Genomic DNA, 19,999 nt, shown 5'->3' with positions numbered 1-19,999 from the left:
CCAGACTTAATGAATCAAGGGGGAACAGGGCACAGGTCCAAACCCCCTGCACCAGTCCACCACCGGCTGGGGGGGACCCGACCTGGAAAATTCAACTTTCTCCCTGGAAACGGCGTTGCTAGAACACTTAACACTTCGCTGCATGCTGTCGCCAAACGATCACACTTTTCCCACAACTTGCACTGCACGTGTGTGGCACAGAAATGGGAAAATGTTAGGAGTCACATTGTTAAGTGTGAGTGTCACAACCCCCCAAAGTTCCGAGTTCTCTGGAAAACAAGTTACGTACATAAAATGGCCGCGATGTTGAAACGTTAGGATTCGCATTCTTAGAGCAACATTTCAGCCGTATTAAATACATAATGTGTTTTCCAGAGAACCCGGTGAGAGTCCTGGATGCAGTGAGATTTGGGGCCTAGTGACACCCACTCTCTGTGCCCCACAGTGAAGCCAATTGCAGGTGATGCCTGTTAACCTATTTTCACACATAGAATGTTCTGAGGGCATTTGAAACCTGGCATTCTCTTGCACTGTGCAAGGTCTGGATGGGGTCAAGACATGTAATTCCCCTGCTTACCAGGGTTGGGATCAGCACCATTTAAAGTCAGAAAATTAACTGAATTCTATTCCTGAACTCAAATGTGATTTATTATTTGAAAGTGCCCATAATGCTCCATGAGGAATTTGCAAAAATGAATTGAGTTTCAATAAAAGACCACTGTGAGATGCTATACTGGTGACCTCAATGCTAAGCTATGACTTAGATTACCAAGCAGCACATGGCACAGAGTGATTACCAGAGACAGCTGCAGTTGGCCTAAGTATTTGCAGGTGTGAAATCATGCTTAATAATCCCATCTGGCAGATTATGTAGTTACTACAGGAAAAGTATTAACTCTTCACATTTCAACTTCATATCGTAATAATTATAAAACATTATACATATTCATAAAAATAAACAACTAGCACGGACAGGACGATTGGCTAACAAGGTTTTTTTCATTGTATATGCCACATACTTTTCAGCTGGTCAGATCAGGCGATAAAAAACATTGTAGATAATGCAGTTCCTTGCAGATTACTTTACACAGTGTGACAGAAAATGACAAAACAAAACAACATATGGACAAAAACTAGGAAGCTCAAAGAAAAAATATAAATAATGAAGGCAGCAAAACAATGGCACGAAGTGACAGAATTAAAGGTACCCAGCCTATAATGTGTAAGGTATTCAGTTGACAGAACAATAAATACATTACAAAGGGACAAGGCAAATAATGAACCAGAGCTCTATTTTTAAGTAATGTTTTGATGTGAGTGCAACATCCAAAACATGTCAGTGTGATTTATCCTTGCACATCAACATGACTTTTCTATTTTTGAAATTAAGCCATATTACAGGTAGATGAGGGATCCACAATCAGTTTCTGTGAATATTTGCAATCAAAAATCAGATGAGTTGTTATTTTAAAAACAGTAGTTCTCAAACTTGGTCCTGGGGACAACTGTGCATGCTGGTTTTTGTTCCAGCTATGATTGCAATTCCAGAATTTTAACAAGCTGGTCATTTTTCTTATTTATGGTTTTCATGATTTTGTGGATTATTTACGCTCTTAAACCACATTATGTCAGAAATAGGTAGTCATGCCATGAAAAATAAAAGTCCCATATTCACATTGTGCTTATATTCCAAATTATTATGTTACATAGTTTTTCATTTTCAGCATCTGTATTCATACAGCTTTCAATGTACACATATTCCAAAAAAATCAGAATTCAAGTTTCAGATATTCAAAAAATTATATTCACGTTGTTCTGGTCAATGCTCAAATTCAGTTGGTCTCATAATCACGCTATATTATTGGGGGTTATTAGGTCTGTTTTGTAATACTGGGAAGGTTATAACCCCCTATCCCCAGCAAGTTACGCCCTTTGACTGACTCGCACTTGGACTGAGTAAAATAGATTGCTAGTGACAAGATTCGAAAAATCTGACTGAATCCTATTCAAAACAGGACTGCAAAAGTTATCGGGGACAGAAATTCCACCTAGCGGGCGTTCTTGCAACTGAGTCAACCTGTCTGATCCAATCCGAAAACTGAATTTTGAACAACGTCATCATAAGTGCGCCTCTAGCCGCAACACATTTCAGTACACATGCGCGGAATGCAAGATTGTGCTATTTTCAAACTGAGTGGCGGGTAGAACAGTGGAGTGCAGTAACGCAGCGGAAATCCAAGACAAGTGCCGAAAAATAAGTTTGAAAATGTCGAGTACACTAAAAGGAATTACTCTCAAAGGCAGCGCGGAACTGGTTGCAGAGTTTTTCTGTAAGTTTGAATCATATGGGTTTTAAAATGAAAGTTGTTCTTGCCAAACGATGTCGTGAACGTCTAACATTAGGCGTGGGGGAGGGGTACATCATGCTGCATAATTTAACTAGCTAGAAAGAAAACTTATATCGTGACAATTCCGTGCCTCTTAAAGACATCACATTTGGACATTGCGCCAGCTAACCACTATGTTGGTTGGCTTTAAAGCGTGGCTGCCGTTTGTAGATTTAGTAGTTTACCGTCCTTACAATGGCTTAATCCACGATTGGATCAGGTTTAGCTACAGTACTCCACGTCCTTTGTTTACAGACTAGTGTTTAATTTCCGTGCTTCCTTGTAAGATCGATAAAAAAATCTTGCTAGTTAGCTTCCCATTTCACAGCATGGTAGCTAATTAGCTAAATAACCTAGCTAAAAGTCAATCCAGCTAATATGTTTTTTGTCCTTAGAGGTAAATACATCTTGGCCAAGTGCCGGAGGACTATTTTCTAGATTTCCTAGTTAGCAGGCGAGAATGTCCACTTATAGAAATCTGTTTCACAAATGCTTTCTGTGTTCCGCAGCATTTGGTATCAACAGTATTCTTTACCAACGAGGGATCTACCCTCCAGAAACCTTCACACGAGTCACACAATACGACATGAGTCTGTATCTCACCACGGACACGAAGCTGAAAAACTACCTGACCAACGTGGTGACGCAGCTCAAAGGTAACGGGCGGAGATTTAAAGTGCGTGTTGATTGGAGACCAGCGTTATCATCTGTTTTAGTTTTGGGCTTGAAGTATGTGTAATAAACGAAAAGCCAAGACTGAACAGGGGCGATAATTTAACCGTTTACCTCGCCATATTTTCGTTATTTGGTGAAACTAATGAAATGTATTTTTTGCAGATTGGCTATTTGACTGTACAGTTCAGAAGCTTGTCCTTGTGATCACGTGTTTGGAGACCAATGAGGTGTTGGAGAGGTGGCAGTTCGACATAGAGTGTGACAAGACTGCAAAACAGAGCAGGTATATCCATGTGGTACTATCTCAGGAATAACAATGTCCTCACTGTGGAATTTTATTGCACAAATGGAGTCTGCAACCACAAAAGTATCCAAGCAAGGAATATTTACGCCCAGACTCCATATTATATATTATAAAATATTTCAACTTGCTTTATTAAGGGCAGAGCATGAGTCTAGGGAGCTACTGAGTATGCATAGCTTTGCTTGTGAATTTGGCTGATTTAAATCTAATTAAGAGTTTCAGATGAGTAAGATTAGGTTACTTTTTGTGTGTGATATTTTCACATTTTCACAGCATTAGTGGCACATCAAATGCATTGTCAGGTGCATGTATGTTGAGTCATCGTGCCACCTTTCCAGCCATAATCTTAGCATTGATCCCGAACCGCTATTATTTGCCAATACAGACATGACTCTGTCATCATTTTTAGCTGTTATTGTTTAAGCTATTATTGGCCAGTACAGATATGACTCTGACATCATTATGCATCTGTGCTTCGATGTGCTGTATTGTGAATGCATTTCTGAAGGAGGAGAACGCAGCAGTGTGAGTGATTACAGATTGTTTTTCTCTTTGTGCCAGCGGTCCCAGGGAAAAGTCCATCAAAGCCATACAAGAGGAGATCCGCTCCGTAATCCGCCAGGTCACCGCCACCGTTACATTCCTGCCGTTACTGGAGACCGCCTGTAAGTACTGCTTCCCTCACAGTACGGACATCCTACCGTCTGTCTCCCTCGCTGGAGAAAAGAGACCCTTTCTCTCTCCGTCCCCGTTTTTATTTTACTCCACAATTTGCGATGCCTGATTTTTACCTGCAGTCCATTGGTTGAGCTGCGCAGTGGTTGCGTCGGACTATGGACTGTAGAGTTGTGCAACTGCCCCGTTGAGCCCTTCTGCCGTCAGACGGGAGTTCTTTCTTCTGGTTGAAACCTGGGTCTTTACAAGGCCTGTAACTGAGGCTGAGGGGGTCAGTCAGCACTCTCTCTCAAAGTGGGCCAGGCCATAGCACTGACATTAGAGGGCATTAGCTGGATGCACCAGCCTGCAGTTGTTTGACCAAATCTGTTTCTTTCTGTATTTCCAATGCCCTGCTCCTGGAGGATAATTCTGGTCTGGTTTAGCCAGGCTTGAGTGAGTTTGTGCCAACTGCCCTAACCGTGACGTTCCGTTCCCTGTGCCCAGGTGCGTTCGATCTCCTCATCTACACAGACAAGGACCTGGAGGTGCCCGAGAAGTGGGAGGAGTCTGGGCCTCAGACCATCGCTAACTCGGAGGAAGTGCGCCTGCGCACCTTCACCACCACCATCCACAAGGTCCAGAGCATGGTGGCCTACAAGAGGACCGACTGCCTCTAGACCCGCCGTCCACAGCAGAGCCGTGTATATATCTGTCCCTAGAGCCTCCAACCTCCCCGACGAACGGTGTAAAAATAGTTATCTTTACAGTGTTGTGTTCCCCCTCCCAACTCTGTCTCTGTAGGATGTGTACAGTGGGTGCAGACGAGGCCTCCTCTATACTGCCTGATGTAAATAACTCCGGTGTGACTGTTGTGGTCTGTTTTTCTTGTGAACACTGTCTTCTTGTCCTCTTTCTGTGTGTAAACCCCAGTTTTAGAATCTAGTGGTTGGTTTCTGTGTTGTATTTTAAGAAAATAAGTGTCTGAATTAAAAAAAAGAAAAAAAAGAGTCTGATCTGCGTGTCCTTTCTACACTGTTCTTGAGAGTGAGCGGCCATTTTGTACAAGAATGCGCTTTCAAATCCTGCATTGACTGGGGTTGGCCACAGGGTGGAGGCAGATAACCTTGATTTCAATACCTGCAAGTATTTTCAGTGGTTGGTATTGTGTTTCCTGCCTAGTCAGATGTGCCATCGGCCGAATTAACTCATTGAACTTGGTTATAGGTTCATTTTAACTTGTTAAATGATCACTTGACAGAACATTCGCAGCTATCCTGTCTTGTTACCTTCTTGGGCAGTTTTTTCAGAACTGCTTTGACTTTAATTTCCTCTAAAATTACAATTTAATTATAGCATGTTAATGTTTGTGTAAAATCCACGAGACAGGAAAAAGATTGCAGTGGGGCATTAAAACGAAAAGGATAAGATTGGACAATGCTTATATGGTCTTGCATGTGAATGTACCGTGGGGCACTGGGGTTCAATCAGCAGAGTTACTTCATGTAGGGAGCTAGCACCCCACAATTCACAAAAAAATGTAGTTTCTTGTATTGAGCTACTGTTGCAAGCCAATTTGAATAAAAGTGCAAAGCCAGCAAAAGATTCTTTGGCACAATAAGTACAAAAACATTGTAACCTTTCCTTGAACATTCTGTCCATAAAACTAAGATTGTGGGCTGAAGCCAGCATTCTAAGATAGTTATGAAAGTACTGTCAGGAAGTTGGTGAATGTCATGGTAAAGAGTAAGAGTAAAAGATCTGCTATCTCAGAATACTTCCCACTAATAACAGAATAATGAAAATGCGTTCTGTACACATGTACAGTACATATACACACCAATTCTAATTTTTAACAAGTGGAAAATGTGTGGCCTGTATATATGATTTTTGTAGAAGGATTTCGCACCCAAGAAATACTATATGAAGCCAACACTGGAGGGCAGTATTGGTTAATTTGTTTTAACAGTTGCGATTAGATTCAGAACTTACGCTGATGGTTTAAATGTTTGGCTCGAAACCGAGAGGAAATGTCCCGTGTTTCGTAGACATTTAGATATTTTTATGCTACTTATTTGGAAGTTCAAGTAGTATGTAACATGTGGCACTTGTATCAATAAAGCACAACAACCATACTGTAGAAAAGATGTCCCTTTACTGGAATTTACCATTCATTTCATCAGTGTTCATCAGTTTCAACATAGCAAAAAAAAAGTCTTAATGGAGGCTGTAAGCATCCACACCAGACTCCTCCCATATCCACAAGTGCTTAGGCACACCATAGCACTGTACCCTCTCAATTCTATGACATCAAGGCAATTATTTTCAAAGCATAGATGAGAAGTACACCAGGCAGAGCTTCTAACCAATCAATAAGAGGATAGGCTTTGAAACCTATAATACCAAAAATGCAACCACAGAAACCAATTGTCTGACCACAAGAGATCTACTGGGAAAAAGTGCTGCACAGTTTAAGAAAGATACAATAATAATCGATTTGGATGATGGTGAATTATTTATATAGATTCTACACACTGTAACAACCTGTTATCTATGTTGTGCGTCAAATAAACAGAAGTGTGAACGTGCCTTCTTATATTATAGCTTGGTAGGAGCCCCCATCACAATATGTGAGACGAGGAAGGCTGAGCTATACCCAGCAAAGAAAACCAAACTTCTTTTCATATTTCACCCATCTCTTTTTGGGGCAGTTGTCTGGATAGCTGGTCGTTTTATTTTCTTTAACTTTTTTAAAATGATCTTTTCATTATAAAAGTGCACACAACAAATGTGAGGCATCTCAAAGAGGATTTTTTTGATATGCAAATAAACCTCCCAATGGTGATATTTCATACAAAATAGACTCTAGCAGCAATGGCTTATTTGGTGATCCTTTGAACCTCTATTTCAGACTTCAAACGTCCATCCATTTCCTACCCCCAACTCGGGTTCAAAGTGGCTTCAAAAGAGGACACCTGCTGGTCAGGTCACCGTCCGGCCTGGTGACAACAGGTGTCCAAACACATGTCCCTTCTTCCAAGCAGGCACACGGTAGTTCTGGGTGAATGACATCAGAGGATGGCAGTGAAGTCTAGCAAAACCCCACACAAAAACCTCATCATTTAAAATGCAGGTTGAACACGACAGCACTAATGTTTCTACAAGTAAAAAACAACAAGGAATTACGTGTAATAATATCAGTGGAATGAATTAAATTCTGTGCTTCTGCGATGTGAAAAAAGATTGGTTTATTTATGTAGTCTGAAAAAAAATCTTTAGTTTTCAAATCGTATATAAGACTCTCATAAAAGGTTTCTGTATTATTAACATGAAACTGACTGTATAAAACTAATAAATATATAAAACAATAAATACTAAGGTGTGATGTAAGACAGTGTGAAAATGCTAATACGGTATTATTCTACTCTAATCCGTAGTGCGTGGTAGTGCAGTTCAGTCATGTGGTGTTGGGTTGTGCTGCACTACGTTTGTGCTGTTTGGATTTCCAGAGAGCACTTGACTGAGGTTGCATCAGTTGGAACTGCACAAGTATCCTGGCCTCCAGCGTCCATCACATCCTCTTCTCAGGCTTTCTGCGTGAAGGATATATATATATATACATGTCATCTGAGACTCTCCTTTGTGCAAAAATAAGGACGGCTAAATGAATAAATAAAGCTTAAAGAGGTGATGGTTGGAAAGGAGGTCTGTAGGATTTTGGGGTCTCTGAGCAGGAGTGTGGGCGTTGCTCGTCCGGGGGAATATTACAATGCTCCGTTGACCATTTCCGTTTTATCCCCCTGTTCCGCCAGGAGATTCCAATTTTGCCGGTTCTTCCTGCACCCTTCCAGAAGAGGGGAGCACGATTCTGAGATGTTGGTGAGGGTCTGACAAAGAGGAGGGAGGAACACTGACCTTTCATTGCACTGAAGCGTTTTTAACACATGCAGAAACATTTAGAATTATTTTTTTTTTTTGCTTTGCAGATATAAAACATGCAAAGTATTCATATGATATTATTATATCAAACATGCTTTCAGTTTCATGTTCCATATTACTGTAGAACCCATTGACACAGCTTGCCTTTACTGGACAGACTCAGCAGCAAACCAATGCAGACTACACCCTGAAGCACCCCCCGGACGGAGTGTGAGCTCACACTGGGTTTAAAACTTAGTTCACTATCTGCGCTCTAACAGTTGGCCTCTTTCTCCACTAAGAAAATGTACTGAAGCACATAAAATAACCCTGCTGGTCTGTGTCACAAAATAATCAAACACATACATGCAAGTGCACACATGCACACATTTCAGGTGATGTGGTATGTGGGGGATTATTGGGAAAAGTGATGATGGTGCACTGGGGGAGCTGGGTAGAGCTGTGAGGATGGGTGGGGGTTGGGGGGAGGGGGGGGCGTGAAGGTGACCCACCTCGTAAAGCTCTGTGCAGATGGCATCGATGAAGGACACCTGCATGCTCGGAATCTTATCGCTCTTCTCCCTGTTCATCAAGTCCTGTGCAGCACAACCCGCCAAGATCATCCATTCACATGCTTCCATTCAACACACAGGGCAGCTTAACCTTCATTTGTATGTATACTAAGTGCATCTCTGTATATTGTATTAAAATACTGGGTATAGTTTGACTACGGTGTTTTTTTATAAAAATAGTAAAAATAAATAATGAGTTATAATGAAAATAATACTGCATGCAGGGCTTTGCAGCTTGACATTCATTAAGCCACTGGCATAATGGCTCAGTTCTTTATCTAGTATGTTCTTGTTCTGATTGCTGTGTTCATTATCTTGTGATGTTTATTTAATGCATAATGCATATTACCATGATGCCCTTATAAGTTGATTTTGACAGGAATGCCGGCTAATTAATGAACTGCACATAGCACGTGTTTTGTATTCTGCAAGAGAGATATTGCTATAAATAAGCTAATTTAATGAATCGCTTAAATGAGCTTATTTCAAGTGGATGAGGCAGTGAAAAGAAATCCAGACTTACAATGGGCTCAATGTTGAGCTCCCTCCTTTCTTTGTCTCCTTGCTCAAAGAACTCTGTGGCGACAAGCTCTGCTACCTATAAAACGGTAGAGGAGGAGAAGGAGGAGGAGAGGTCAGGGGGTCACTGGTCTCACCTTTTCCTCCAGCTGTGCCTCCCACTTGCTCAATCTGTGACAGACAGATTGAATGCAGAGAGCTGACAGACAGTCTGACAGGATCATCTCTTCCTTGATTTTCTATCACGGCCTTGATGAAGGCTGGTGAGGCCAAAATGCTTTGCCATTCAACTGATTTGAAAACTTCTCATTGATATGCCAATTTAATAAAGGTTTTTAAACTTCTCTTCCTCCAATGAGAGAAACTTGAACCTCGTCGAAGTAAGCACTGTTTGTTAATACTCTGCACTGCGGTACCCTCCAACAGAAAAAGTTAATTGGAGGTGCTATCTTTGATATACTGTAAAATTCATTCAGTCTATTGTAGCTGGACCTGATGTAGTTACAATGGTACTAAAAACTAAACTGAAACTGTTATTCTCCATGCAAGGGGTATAATAAAAATACTATTTGAAGTAGTACATGACATGAGAATGGACAATCATATTTACAATCATATGACAATTATACAGTAGAAGTTTTATCTAAATTCTCTATTTCTACACAGGGACACTTCCGATCTCCATGGGATCGCATGGGCAAATAAAGCATAAAAAAAGATTTACACAATTTGGTTGCTATCATTATTTCCCACAATGGTTAACTGATTCAGTGGGCCCATTTAGTTTTAATTAAGTCTTGTACCTCTTTAATGGCTATGTAATTTCCCAGTCCGAGCAATGGAGAAATTCATATCCAGAGTCCAGGAGAGTAATCGGAGTAGACACTGTCTGCACCCGAGCCTTGGCAGGAAACTCCTCCATCCGGCAGTGAATACTGCTCTTTGTGTCAGTCCCCACCCCCCACCCCACCCGCAGCATCTAGGTACCTTTCCATCTCAATCCCTCCCCATAGTCCACAAAAGCGCCTGTTTTTCACAGGAAAATAACGAGAAACTCTGAAATCCAGCCAAGATGCTTCCCAGAAATGATTCCACCCAGGAGGTGTGGCCATGACCTCCTGCAGTTACACCTGCCAGTAGCTGGTCTCTACAGGGGTTTTTTGTTTTAGGCCTTGTTTAGGCTTGTTGCTCGTGGTGTGAGCTGCTCATCAGAATCAGATGAGAAAGTGCTGATCAATGCTTCATGGGCAGTGACTGTCAGCTAGAATATGAAGCAAATCATTTGAGTTTGGCCAGGTAAAGCCACAGCTACTAAACACAGCCCTCATGGAATGGTGGAAACACACACACACACACACACACACATACCCACATACACACCCATTCATGCACCCACATACAGACATACATACACCACCACCACCACCCCTCCCACCCCCCTACACACACAAACACACACAACACCACCCCACCAACACACATGACGCCAACACACACACACACACACACACACGGTTATGCATACAAAAATGAGGTTACGCCGCCTTACTTAACGCAGCCCTTTGCAGTATGGACTTTGTCTGCGTACGGATGGCAAACAGGATGTGACTGGAGCCCGGTTTGTGGTGCACCAATCAGCCTCTGGCTGCAGAGCCCATCTGCAGAGCTTTCTAATTACAGCTACGGCTCATCAGGAGAAAAATGCTACTTGTTCCCTGCTGGCGGAGGAGCGGGGAGGGGGGGGAGAGTCGAAACAGACTCTTTTTTTTTGCACGGCCCTCTATGTAGATCCACGCGCATCTTAAAGCACAACTGGTCACACTGTGGGCAATGCTGACCCGGGTCTTTCAGCTACAGCAAGAGGAAGTGGCCTTTAACTCCTTTGTTTAACAGATAAAAGCCAGCGCTGTGGATGCAATGACCCGAAACACAGCCAAATCAGCTGTATTTCCAGTGCTTTTGAGCGGCCGGCTTTACTGTAACCTAAGCCAATGAAACCATAACAGTTACACAATCCAGGACCTTACCCACTTTCATATGGCATGCTCTTGGCTTCTAACAAGCCAATATGGTTGAGTGCCATAAAACAATTTCCAAGCTTCAGTACTTTAAAGCTATTCACAAACCAGTGTCACGACCAGCTTCCATCTTTACTTTGGAGGAGTCAGTTAGACATCAGTCAATCAGGAAGGAAGCTTTTTCCGTGGCTGCGCAGTCAGAGTCAGAAGCGTTCAGCAGATTATCTGAGGACATGAATGCAGGTGAAGTCGCGGCAGTCAGACTCACCCTCCTCTGCACCGGCCAGGGCTTAGTGATGGCAGACACGTCACACGCTGTCATCAGCATTGACCTGTGGGACGGGGCGTGGGGGAGAGTGCATAACACACACGCACACACATACACACACACAAACACACGGACAGACATACACACACACACGCACACACACGCACACACAAACACACGGACAGACATACACACACACACACACACACACACACACACACGCACACACACGCACACACGGACAGACATACACACACACACACACACACAGTAAATAAAAATAGGAAGATAAAGTTAGATGGAAACACTTGTTGCCTTAGAGATAAATGTACCATTATATGAATCACACAAATCCGCTCTTAATAAAGAGTTAATGGAAGAGGTTTGCGTGGGGCATCACGATGGTTTGTACTACGCACCTCAGTAAGTCTCTGTGGTAATCGTCGTCCCAGACAAACTGGCTGTTCTTGGTGAGATCAAAGAATTCACCTCTTTTCCTGTAAACAGACAAGAGACAAAATTACTCTGCTGGATTTGTCTGCCGTCTACACAGCAACTTAAGGAAGCAAACAAGATTAAGACAAAAAAGCATTAAGACTCAATATTGTTTCTTGAGTTCCACATTTGTCTCCAAGCTGTTATTAAATAAAGGCTTTGCTCTGGCTTTGAAGAAATCTTCTGTGAAGCCAAAGCAATGATAAACCACATTAATATTTCTTTGCTCAATAGCCTGTGTCTCTGCCTCTTGCGTTGAAAAGCATTTGCAGAGGAGGTTTTGGCAGAGTAAGCCCTGTTAGCATCGCTACTTGCCCCTGCAGAGGAACGTGGACATTTGCAACGTTAGTTCCTAAATGGAAAAAGGGGCATAGAGGTGGAGATTTGATTTGAATGCTCGTGCTAGCAAGACGAGCGAGACTCCTCGCCCCTTCCTTCGCCTGTCCTGTCCCAACTGTGCTATGGTGCATGTTAGCATGTTAGCGCTGCCACGAAAACACAGGCTGAGGGCCTTTGATCCCAACCACAGTCAGCGTGTGCCCTCACAGTGAAGCTACGCTCTCTGCCTGCTCCACAGTATGTAAGAGTACACTGCGTAGTAGAGACAGAGCCAGAAGGATTCCGGAAACTTCACAGTGGAATACCCCACACACACAACTGTGGTGTCAGAGTCCTCCATTTTCAGGATACTTTCCAACAACATGTCAATTATGGCATAATAATCTGTAGTATTTTGATATGTATTACATATAGTGCATGCTGTATACTCAAATGTTACAACTCATAATCAGTCTGGTAAATACTACTTGACGATATACGCACACATAGAAAAGGGACTGATGGAAAATGATAGGTATACTCCATAGAAATATGACTGCAAAATGAGGGCCCCCCCGGTATCGTAAAATCTATTTGCGGCTCTGTTCCCCCTGAGCCAGCTGTTACTGTCACCTGGTACCTACTTCATGTAAAGTGCCAGGTCTGTCGCCAGAATAGCCTTCTCAATCATCTTCAGCGTAGATTTGTACTCCTCCAGAGACAGGCTGCTCAGGATCTGATTACCCTGAGAAAGAGGGAAGGGGAGAGAGAAAGACAGCGGGATTCAGTGAATGCAGGCAGTGCAAAAAAAGAAGGGGAGAGTGATAATAAAGGGAAAGAAAGAAAAAGAAAGCAAAGGCAAAAGAGAGAGAAATAGGGAGTTGGATTGATAGACACTGGCACAGTCTGGTTGTGATACCTGTCCGTGGGGCCCATCCACACACTGAAGCAGTGGTTTTACAGGATGAACCACTCAGCCGCCGTACCGCTATTGTATTTTTGCAAACGACTATCAGTGTGGATGCTGGCCAGTTTACCCTCTCTTGGGCAGCAGAACATCATCTCGGGTGCAGCCGCGATACAGCTGATTGCCTCTGAGCTTACCCTGCACTGAAGTGAATTTCAGGCTCTCGGTGCATTCAAGGGGACCGTTTATGACATTGCTTCTAACGGCATGATTTGCAGCCGGAGTCTGAGGCTTTCTTCAGAGTGTTCCAAAAGGGGCGTGTCTATTCAGCAGAAAGCTATATTTAGTCAACGCTCTTGAGCAAAACCGAATACAGGAAGAGCCACTTGCCTCAATTACGAGACGTGATTGAGAGTTTAACTAGATAAGAATGACTGTCTGTGATTTTAAAGGAGCGAAGCCTAGCAGAATGTCAGGGTTCAGTCCTGTGGCGTTAACATCATCCCCTTTGTACAGTGAACAGAGACGAAATAAAACCAGGATGGCAATTCATTTTTGTGTTTCTGAACTCTAAAAAAATAAAGTCTGAAAATTCTGCAGCACAGTATATTAATGCATTCAGAACCAGATAACCACCGTACCACCTGAGACAGACAACCTCTTAAGGAGACTCACAGTGCACCTTTGTCTAAAGTATCAGCCGTGCTCAGGCACTAAGACTGAGATCTAAGGTCTGCATGATCTCCACGAGGCACTACAGTACCCTGATAATAAAGTGTTTCCTCATGGCCTAGAATAACAAGATGAAGTACTGCAAATGAACAAGAGAATAAAACAAATGAACAAATGAATTGAATTAATAAATTAATGAATGATTGATTGAGTGAGTGAGTGAATCCATAAATGAATGAATGATTTTAAAAGAAATATATAGATGGGTTAATGAATTGAATGAATGAATGAATGAATGAATGAATGATTTTAAAATAAGGATGTAAATGTGTTAATGAATGAAGAATACTCACTGGGCTGTTGAGGATCATGAGGCACTGGTCAAAGTGATGGTGCTCCATGATAGAGTGGCAGTAGAGCTGTGCCAGAGGGTGGTCACTCCTGAGACAGAGACGCAAAGTCACTGTAGTATTCACCACACGCACACACACGCGCGCGCACACGCACGTACACGCACACACACACACAAAGTACACGCACACAAAGTACAAGCACACACACACACGCATGTGCACGCACACCCTTATGCACACACCCATATATTAGTTACATAGCAATATTATCACGGAATGAAATGTGCTGCAAGTTTTATCGTTGCACAGAGCTTATCCTGGAATAATCCGCTAATTCTTACGAATCCCTCTGCATAGCCTGGCATTTGGTCAAATAGATAGCATTAGCGGCAGCAGTAATGTAACTGCTATGCGCAGGGTGAGGGAGAAGTGGAGTCTGATGAAGAGAAAGAAAGGCAAGAGGCCTGGGCCAGGCCGACGGAGACTCCCCCACCTCTGTATGTACGAGTTGTTGACCCCTCTGTGGTCCAGGTCGTGGCTGAGCGTGGCTATCATTAGGGCCAGGATCTCCAGGTCATTCAGCTTACTCTGAACGAGAGAGAACAAAACAGCTCCACATCTGTTCAAACCACATTTACATTCAGCCAGTTAGATGACTCTCTTATCCAAGAGCAATTCAACAGCTTGCATTTCATTTAACATACAATCTATTTATACAGCTGGGTATGTAATGAAGAACTTCAGCCTAAGGATCGTTCTCATGAGTACAACAGCAGTGCCCCAGCAGGGAACTGAAGCTGCAATTGTGTCACAAGCCCAGTTTCCTAACATTACACTACACCGCTAACTGAACTATAGCTAAAGTCCTAGGCCCAGTTTGCCACCCCTTATCATAGAGAGCAAATATCTGGCTTATACAGACAGGCAGTGAAATTCTTAATCGTTATGACATACTAGTCATGTCACTACTGTGGTCTGAGATATATTTCTTTGTAATCAATCCATGGTGCACCGCCACATTAATGCAAGCATAGGTCCACTATCCCATATGCATATGTAACAAGTCAATGTTTCAACAAGCACCTCTGTTGGAGAGGGGTGAGTGAGTGCGCGTGTGCATGCATGTGTATGTACATGTATATTTTTCCAAAAGCAAAATTGAAAGCTTGCTCACAGGGTTCTCACACCACACCAATTCAATTAAAATAAAAATATTCATGTGACAAATTTAAAGTTTTTAATTCCCTTCCCAGCACTGTTGTCTGTGGCAGGAAGGATGAAAAAGTCACGGTCAGCCGATGTTTACAGTAAAAACAGGACGTAACATGCATCACCCACCACGGTTGACATTAGACTGCCTTTTACTACTCCGGAGCAAAAAGTAAAACAAGTTTAATGACCCAGGAGAGACCGCAGAGAATGAGCAGTAACCATGCCTGGCTCCAGCTCCTCGTGTTTCTCTGACACATGACACACTCCAGAAAGCGCCGAACGCGGAGGAGACGGAGAAAAAGAGCCCGAATCCCTCCATCACGGTCGCCCGTAAAAAGACAAACAAGGGCTGATCACCTGTGTAATTGCCCCCCCGCCCCCGCCCGCGCCCCCGCCCGCGCCCCCGCCCGCGCCGCGCTAAAAACAAATTGCTGGGCAAATACATGTGCATTGCGAGTCTAAAGGTGCAGTATGACTGCCTCATTACACTGAGAGAGCTGATTGCTTATTCAGGAGGTTCCAGGCTGTCTGTGCGGCAGGGCCTTTTATAGCCTTCAAACCATTTCTTAGCAACATCGGCCACTTGTAGCTCTGTTGCTCGCGGCAGAAAAGAGACCTGTTAGCATAGAGAGGAGCATAGCCCCCCTTATGCAGCAGCTGTGCTACTCCTTTGTGTCTGCAGGAGAGCCCAAGAAGCCCAAGAATGGTGATATTTGCAAAGCTCTTACACTTTGCTTAGTTTGTATTTATGACCCTTTTCCTTGCATTTATTACCTTTATTAATACAGTAGATTTAAAATGGAGTACATTTCATGAAGTGAGCATTATCATAAAACAAAGGTCAGAATAAATAAATATATACAAACTGCAGAAAAAAACAAACTCAAAGTTGTCACCAGTGAAACTCAATGTAATGAAAAGGTTTTTGAATGAAATGCGAAGAGAAAAATCCATAGGATGTAAGATGGAGCCTTCTTTTAAAACAACAGATTCTAATTTATTTACAGTAGAGACTTTTCTTCATTTTGTGTCAGATGTAGATTGCTTCTTTCATTGAAGATTAGGAATAATCCCAGAATATGTGTGCTCTAAACAAAGGTTTAGTCTTTGAACTATTAACATATCTCTACCCACTACCTACTTCAACGTGGCTCAAAATGGACAAATTATTTAATTAAGTGAATATAAAGTATCAATAATCAATAATAATGTAATAATGTACCTTAGTGGATATGACATTATATGTGTAGCAGCCTGACCTGTACCTTAGTGGATATGACATTACATGTGTATCAGTCTGACCTGTACCTTAGTGGATATGACATTACATGTGTAGCAGTCTGACCTGTACCTTAGTGGATATGACATTACAGGTGTATTACACTGGCCTAGAGAAAATGTTACAGCCTTACCTGTATCCTTCCTGATTTTAGCACGGCAAACATGCACTGTGCTGTGTTGAAGGCGTGTCTCCAATTGTGGTAGGCCACATTCTTCCTGTAGTTCTTTTTCACACTTAAGATCCACTGGCAAAGACTCTACACGGAGAGAAAGAGGGAGTGGGAAAGAAAAAGAGAGAATGCTGAGTGAATGTGGAACGACTGAGAAGGATTCAGCTGGTGTAGTTTTTGAAGTCAGCCACAGTGCATTACTGCAACAAGTGATTGGAGACAGCCTTGAATTCTGACAGGCTGTGAACAAGCCTCCAAGTCAAATAAGCAGAGAAATATATAAAGAATTACAGAATTTCATAGAAGGTATTTGACTAATGATTACCTAAATTTGATTACAGTTTTAATGGTCCTTGTGTGGGTTGCAGTACAACCTTTTTCACTAATGTAGATACGCTTCCCAGGAATTAGCATTTCATCAAAATAATTTTCAAGTTGATGAATCCTATCTGAAGCAGGAAGAAGTAGGAAGTGATTTCAGGGTAAGTGTTTCTGTAGGTGAGTATTTCCCCCTTGCACAAACTCAAATCCTACATGCTCATATTTTTTTGTGGACACAAAAAACATTGGATGACTTCAGAACTAGGTGACTTCAGACACACTTCCTTAAAAGTATATTGTTGATTTTCAAAAGAACTGGAATGATTTTTTATATTATATAAAGCTTGAAACCAGGGTTTTCAAAGATTCCATACAAGGATATAAACAGTACTGTTGCTGTGTTATACTCCCATCTCAAATGTGCTTTTGACAACCTTGCATGGAGTTTTCTCACTCTGGCAACCCCATCCTCCCTCTTCAAAGGTTCCAAATTTATTCATGCTAACCTTCAAAAATGCATTACTTTTGCATTATATTTTAAGTGAGACTGTGATTAATAATTTGTTAAGCATTTATAACTGAAGTGTATTCCAAATGTTGCCAAAAATTTTTGGAGTCGTTTGCTTCCCTGTTGAGATGCAGGGAAAGCAGGAGTGTCGTTGATTTATAGTTTTGAACTTTCTGGAGAATCCCCCTGTAATCCAACTGTTCTGGTTGCTGTCCATACACTGCAAAAGTACATTAGTCAATTACAGTGTAACCATTCTGGGCTAGTGGGTGGGTGGCCTCACTTGCAACTGTCTTACTAATCCCCTGAGCATTATCCACCCCAGCAATGGGACTCCCTGCTGCAACATGGTCCTCCAGAGACACAGGCATTCACATGGCTTCCAGCAGTCTCCATGGCTTGTTTTGGCTGCTAACGGTACCTTGTACTTCATCTGGAAGTTCTGCACCAGGCTGAGGTCCACAAACATGCGTATGGTGGCCTGCGTGGTCTCGGCGTCCGACAGGTCAAAGTCACTGAAGCTGAAGTCCATCAGACGCAGGGACTGAGCCGAGGGAACAGTAGCTGCCTTCAGAGAGAGGAGTACAGGAGGAGTGAGAGGACGTACACACGTACACTCAATCACACACGCAAATGCACACACACATGCACACACACAGGCACACACGTGCACAGACACACACACACACACACACACACACAGGAACAGGGGAAGCCTTTCCTGTGGGAGCCAAGATCTCTATCAGGCATTAATAATCAATGAGCTGTGATCAGCACAGGCTGAGGCTCACAAGAGGAGTATGTATCTCTCCCCACCACTGCACAGAACAGACAGATGGCCCCTAATGCACCTGAAATCTCCCCACCCCCTTCCCTGTCTGTTTCTCTCTAACATGTCTGCCATCCATGTTTCACTTTACTGTCCATCTTGCTTCCTCTATTTCTCTCGATGTCATGTTGTTTCTTTGCCCCTTATTAGTTTGATGGCTGCTTCTACACAAAGTGATACAGACCAGACACAGAGTAGTCCAGACTACTTCTAGACAACCCTTGAATTAGCCCACTCAATGCTACCATCTTCTTTGACCTTTTTCTGTTCCTTTGCACTTTTCCACTGTGAGCAGAAGCAAATACCCCTCACCACCCTCCCCCTTCTGAGTTTCCCCTTGTATTGCGGTTTGTAGGGTGAGTAACCTTGACTCCTAATCCTAAAAACCCCTCTTCCCACTGTGAACAAGAGAGTCTGAGAGAGGCCACTTGCGTTGATTAATGAAGTGCAGGCTGTCCTGGTCGCTATCCACCCGCACACATTTACACAGGGTTCCGCATGACCTACAAGGCCAAATAAAACCTGCGCTTGAAATAGCACCTTTTCAAACTGACACATCTCACTTAAAGGTTACTCAGTGTCCAGCATCGTATTTCCCAAGTGTTTTTTTTTTTAATGTGGGAAGACCCTAAGGAAAAGCATATGACGAAATGGCCACTGGATGCATGAAGGCCACTGGATGCCTAGCAAAGTCATTCAAGTTCCCACGCAGACTCATGATGGCATGAGGAAAGGATCCAGATTTGAGACATCACCAAAATCCACAATTGTGGAAGAGAGACAACCACAAAGTGTATAAACTCAAACCAGACACCCCAAAACTGAGACAAGACCCTAAGAGCCAAACATCTTTGTAATGAATAAGCAAATAGGTGACTGTCTGTCAGTCACCCAAGTGCACTGTGGGTGCCCAGTAGATTCCAAAACATCAGTCAAGCAGTCTCCATGGTAACAAATTTCTGAATCCATTGAGGTAACCTCAACAAAAACAGTTACTAAGCCACAAAACAGGAAGGAGACAGAGCACTTGATTTTATTTGGTAATCACCCTGTTTATTATAGTTTGGGGCATTAGCATTTTATTAAAATCTAAGTAAGGCCAGTGAGCAACTGATTACTTCATTACGCAATGAAATAATATGATACTGTTACCCTACCTTAGGATACTTCACAGTAAATGGTTTTAGTTGTTTTGGTTGCATTGGATATAAAATCAAGGAGATAAAACAACTCCCAAGCTTGTCATTAGCATTTTACACATCACTGTCATAAATGACTGAGCACTGATAAATCGTTCCATTATACTGGTCGATTACAGGGTTAGGTCAACTCAATTTCATTACAGTCAGCTGAGGAACTGAACTGAAATTCAATCCATTAGCTGAAAAGTCCTCAAAGGGCTTTGGGGGCATTTTTCGAATATGAGAATTGAATTTAAATTATTTTCCTGAACCGCATGAATTGCAACGGAATAGATCTCAACACTGATACATACAGTATATGTTCCATTGGCAGTTGTACTGGTGGTTTCATTTGCCAGTCAGGACTACTGGTATCTTAATTAAGAACTGGATGACGTATGGCACTCGGATACCGTGAGCGCGGGTACAGGAACAGG

At 42.6% G+C, this 19,999-nt stretch overlaps 2 protein-coding genes across 6 annotated transcripts in view; one reads left to right on the top strand and one right to left on the bottom strand.

The window, feature by feature from the left end:
- Positions 1–2,142: 2,142 nt before the first annotated feature.
- mad2l1 (MAD2 mitotic arrest deficient-like 1 (yeast)) lies at positions 2,143–5,036 on the top strand. The gene is made up of 5 exons (XM_035426582.1): positions 2,143–2,330; positions 2,897–3,043; positions 3,225–3,345; positions 3,928–4,031; positions 4,528–5,036. Exons 1-5 carry the CDS (start codon positions 2,267–2,269, stop codon positions 4,698–4,700), a joined length of 609 nt encoding a protein of 202 aa, XP_035282473.1. The 5' UTR covers positions 2,143–2,266; the 3' UTR covers positions 4,701–5,036.
- Positions 5,037–6,155: 1,119 nt separating this feature from the next.
- The window catches only part of pde5ab (phosphodiesterase 5A, cGMP-specific, b), a 56,501-nt gene continuing 42,657 nt past the window's right edge, over positions 6,156–19,999 (bottom strand). For all 5 annotated transcript variants that reach the window (XM_035426579.1, XM_035426581.1, XM_035426580.1 and 2 more), the window contains exons 12-21: positions 17,974–18,120; positions 16,685–16,810; positions 14,554–14,648; positions 14,061–14,148; positions 12,773–12,873; positions 11,735–11,812; positions 11,316–11,379; positions 9,034–9,108; positions 8,451–8,534; positions 6,156–7,907 (exon numbers count right to left, since the gene is read on the bottom strand). In XM_035426579.1, coding sequence (XP_035282470.1) covers positions 7,785–7,907; positions 8,451–8,534; positions 9,034–9,108; positions 11,316–11,379; positions 11,735–11,812; positions 12,773–12,873; positions 14,061–14,148; positions 14,554–14,648; positions 16,685–16,810; positions 17,974–18,120 — 981 coding nt within the window. In that variant the 3' untranslated portion in view covers positions 6,156–7,784. The remainder of the gene's footprint in view (positions 7,908–8,450; positions 8,535–9,033; positions 9,109–11,315; positions 11,380–11,734; positions 11,813–12,772; positions 12,874–14,060; positions 14,149–14,553; positions 14,649–16,684; positions 16,811–17,973; positions 18,121–19,999) is intronic.

Source organism: Anguilla anguilla, chromosome 7 (assembly GCF_013347855.1).
Source record: "Anguilla anguilla isolate fAngAng1 chromosome 7, fAngAng1.pri, whole genome shotgun sequence".
Taxonomy (NCBI): Eukaryota; Metazoa; Chordata; class Actinopteri; order Anguilliformes; family Anguillidae; genus Anguilla; species Anguilla anguilla.
Note: the sequence above shows the minus strand (reverse complement) of the source record. Positions and strands in the feature narration are given on the sequence as shown.

Coding starts and splice junctions, on each gene's coding strand:
- mad2l1 (XM_035426582.1), top strand. CDS start 2,267: ATGTCGAGTACACTAAAAGGAATTACTCTCAAAGGCAGCGCGGAACTG. Junction 2,331..2,896: donor ACTGGTTGCAGAGTTTTTCT/GTAAGTTTGAAT, acceptor TGTGTTCCGCAG/CATTTGGTATCAACAGTATT. Junction 3,044..3,224: donor CGTGGTGACGCAGCTCAAAG/GTAACGGGCGGA, acceptor TATTTTTTGCAG/ATTGGCTATTTGACTGTACA.